General features: G+C 36.9%; 1 protein-coding gene across 10 annotated transcripts in view; it reads left to right on the top strand.

Annotated features, from left to right (window-relative positions):
- Positions 1 to 3773, top strand: part of LOC106880568 (kinesin-like protein unc-104) — a 305280-nt gene that overhangs the window by 293979 nt on the left and 7528 nt on the right. For all 10 annotated transcript variants that reach the window (XM_052976565.1, XM_052976570.1, XM_052976569.1 and 7 more), the window contains 3 exons: positions 320 to 465; positions 667 to 984; positions 1108 to 1286. In XM_052976565.1, coding sequence (XP_052832525.1) covers positions 320 to 465; positions 667 to 984; positions 1108 to 1286 — 643 coding nt within the window. The remainder of the gene's footprint in view (positions 1 to 319; positions 466 to 666; positions 985 to 1107; positions 1287 to 3773) is intronic.

The following is a 3773-nucleotide window of genomic DNA, read 5'->3' on the forward strand; positions in this document are numbered from 1 at the left end:
AAAAGTTCCTGGCTTTGGGTAAAAGAAAATACAGGAAGATCAGTTAATTATGATTTTATTCAACATATTCCCCTCTCAGATTCTCACACTTATTGCAGCCGTCCTTCAGTTTTTCTAAACCCTGTAAAAGAACTCGGAAGGTTGGGCCTCCAACCAGGCCTTTTGCAAAACACTTAAAGCCAGGAACTTTTCAGCACCCCATCATATGTGTGTGTATATTTATGTGTATGTGTATATTTATGTGTGTTTATATTTGTGTGTGTGTGTGTGTGTGTTAAAACGATTTTCCAGTAACAATTGTTATGTTTTTCTGCTGTAGGTGTACAAAGACGTCAGCGTCGTGTTCTAGATACATCTTCCACCTATGTTCGTGGGGAGGAGAACCTTAATGGCTGGCGGCCCCGTGGTGACTCTTTAATCTTAGAACACCAATGGGAACTTGAGAAACTCACTCGACTGGAAATGGTAAGAGTTTATTGTCTGTCGTGAATGGAGTATGACTGGCAAAAGATGTCTGCCTACCACATTTGTGTGTTAGAATATAATTTTGTGTATTTATATTTTGAGACACACAACAAAGACTGGACTTTGTGGTGGATGTTGTGTCTTAGCAAAACCAAATACCAAATTTCTAACTGTATTTTGCTTTGATGTTGTTGTTAACAGGTAGAGAAGGCACGGCACATTCTCCTGTTGAGAAAGAAACTTGGTGAACAAAACAAAACTCAAGAGCTGAGCAAACTTGATAAAGATGCGTCCAACATGTATGCAAAAGCCAAGTCACAACGTGCCAAGGAAGAAGAGCTGAAAGGAGATGATGACAAAGACCTCTCCACTGATGGAACTGATAAGAAACTGAAATTTTCCAATCCCGGTGGACCTATACCAGATTTCGTCACTAATGGCGACGCCAACAAGGAATTGACAGCCAAATGTCTACGACTCCTATTACAAGGACGTCTACCCCTCAGCTCTCAGAACAAGGTAAGTTTTTCTATTGATTTCTTCATTCTTCTGTGTCAGGGATTTTTTCAGTCGCTTTTTGAAGTCTCAAGGTGGGCCCTGAAGGTTCGAGAAAGTGAACTCTGCTACTTTGTTATTTTGCAGCCTGTTACAGCATTAAATGAGAGTATGGTTAGCAGTAACTCAGATGAAGATGAGACTGCCCCCATGAGCATGGACAACGTGATGCAGGCAAGCACTAGCAGTAGTGTCCTCAACACCAGCCTGAACAATAGCAACCAGAACTGTAGCATGGACAGCAGTGTCACTTCAGATATTTTAAGGTTGGTGTCAGATTTCTTATTATTTGTAATTATTTAGTTTTATAATAATTCCTTTCGTGCATATATTTTCTAACAAAATATACTACCTGTACTTTAATTAATTTTGAAAATCATGAAGAATTTAGAGGAATTTAGTAAAATACTGTATTTCACAAAAAAACTTATTTGTTGTATTGAATTTATAGCAATGCACTTTAATAGCTTACACTGTTAAAGTTCAAACTTCCACACTTGTTTTTTGTTTTGTTTTGAACATGTGAACTTTTACAATAATTATTATACAGTATTTCCACAGCAATTGTAATAAATCTGGTTAATCATTTCTTTTTCTATACATTATAAAACTAATCAAAAACCAATGTGTCCCTTTAAATTTTAGTGGTCAATGTCTGTAAAAGTTTCATATTGTTTTCCTCCCCACCACACTAATAACAAAAGTATATGTACACTGAATGTATAACTATTGTCATTAATTGTTACATATTTTTTTATAACTAACTTTTTATGCACATATATATTTCTTGTGCACATAAATTTTTGTTTGTATGTGTTGCTTATAAAATATGTATGCATGAACATGGTTTAGAAGGAACAGTGCATGTCATTTTTTCTTTATCAGAATTTTGTTGCCATAATCCCTGGTAAACATCATACATTTGAATACATACCATACATATATAAATTTGGGAGTTTTCTGTTTATTCATAAATATGAAGCTAGGGTTTGAAACATAACAAAATATTTTTACATAAAAGTCCCTCTGCCCCTTATACTGTGAAGACCCACCCTGACATTTCATCACCATTATTTAATTTTTTTAATCATTTTCCAGCTCCACCCGATCACCCCTATCCTCTCTTTTAAAATATGAGTAGTCATTTAGCACCTCTACAACAAGAAACATATTCTGCTCTGGCCCCTTCTCCTATACTTTTACCCTTCTCTTACCCTTCATCTTCTGGCATAAAGTTGTCCACTTGTGGTTTGTAATTTTGAAGACTGCATGGTGGCTTCATGAAAAAAAAGCACCCAACTCATGCTAGAAAGTGGTTGGCATTAGGAGGGATATCCAGCCATAGAAACCATGCCAAAGTAGGTACTCCTGATTCTTAGTAACAATGCATTCTTTCATTTTTTCCTGGGTGCTGGTTGCTTGAGCATTCTGGTTATTTGAGTGCCAGATGAGGGGGAGTTTACTGTACAAGTACAGCCTGATCGTGGAGGCACAATGGCCCAGTGGTTAGGGCAGTGGACTCGCGGTCGTAGGATTGCGGTTTCAATTCCCAGACTGAACCTGAAACTACATGGAGGCAAAGTGAGCTTTTTTAATCACATTGCCATGCCTGTACCTCTGAATCACGTGACATGTCTCCACCAAAAGAAAAAGAGATAGTTACTTTTGAAATATGTTATGTAGTGTCTTATGAACTAGAGAGGCACAATGTAGCTATTCTAAAACTGGGATAACAGAGAGTAACCACTGATAGAAACATTGATAATCTTGGGCAAGCCTTATTAAGAACATTTAAATACAAAGAAATAGGAAAGAAGAGAGATAAGAAAAGGTAAAAAAAAAGTGTTGTGGGTGGAGGTAGTATTAAAGGGAAATATGCTATGTACCAGCTCCCAGAGGTGGGGGATCAAACTCCCAACTCTTACTTTGCTCCTGACCCCTGTTTTACTCCTGGCCCCTGCTTTACTCCCAACCCCTGGGTTAAATGACAACAACATCTATAAAGGAAATAATAGTTTCAAGTAGAAACCCTAAAATTGACAGGAAATTGAGTGGGTGTGTGTGATAATTTCTGTGAATGTGCATGCGTTTGCATGTGTATGTGTGCACACATGATAGGCAAAACAAGGAGTGTTAGTGTAGCAGTTGTAGACCATAGATGCATGCATGGATGTCTAGTTGAAAAGTTCACTGCACAACTGTATAATTTTGAGTTCAATCCCACTGCATGGCACCTTGGGCAAGTGTCTTCTTCCATAGAAGAAATTAGTTTTTCATATTTAGTTACTAACAAACTTGATGTCATCTGTAAGACTTTCATAAGATACAAACAACAGCATTTATTCAGACTGCAGTGAATATTCAGACAAGTACCAGTAAGGTGACGCTGGTAATGCTCACACTCAGATGGTGCTATTAAATACGTTATAGTATAGATGGCTATAGCAATTAAAACCAAAAAGGAAAATTAATAAGTGAGGGTGCAAAATAGCACCTGCAATTGCTAGAAATGAGAGTCAAAACTATAACTCGAACAGTCACACAAAAACACCAACTCAATGAAATATTTGGGACTGTGAGCAGGAAGCCATGTCTTCCTTTAGCAAAATAAACTCAAACATAATCATCAGGCACAAACCACATATCATAAGAAACTAATAATAATATATACATACATATATATATATATATATATATATATATATACACACACACACACACACACACACACACACACACACACACACACACAC

Source organism: Octopus bimaculoides, chromosome 25 (assembly GCF_001194135.2).
Source record: "Octopus bimaculoides isolate UCB-OBI-ISO-001 chromosome 25, ASM119413v2, whole genome shotgun sequence".
NCBI classification, from domain to species: domain Eukaryota; kingdom Metazoa; phylum Mollusca; class Cephalopoda; order Octopoda; family Octopodidae; genus Octopus; species Octopus bimaculoides.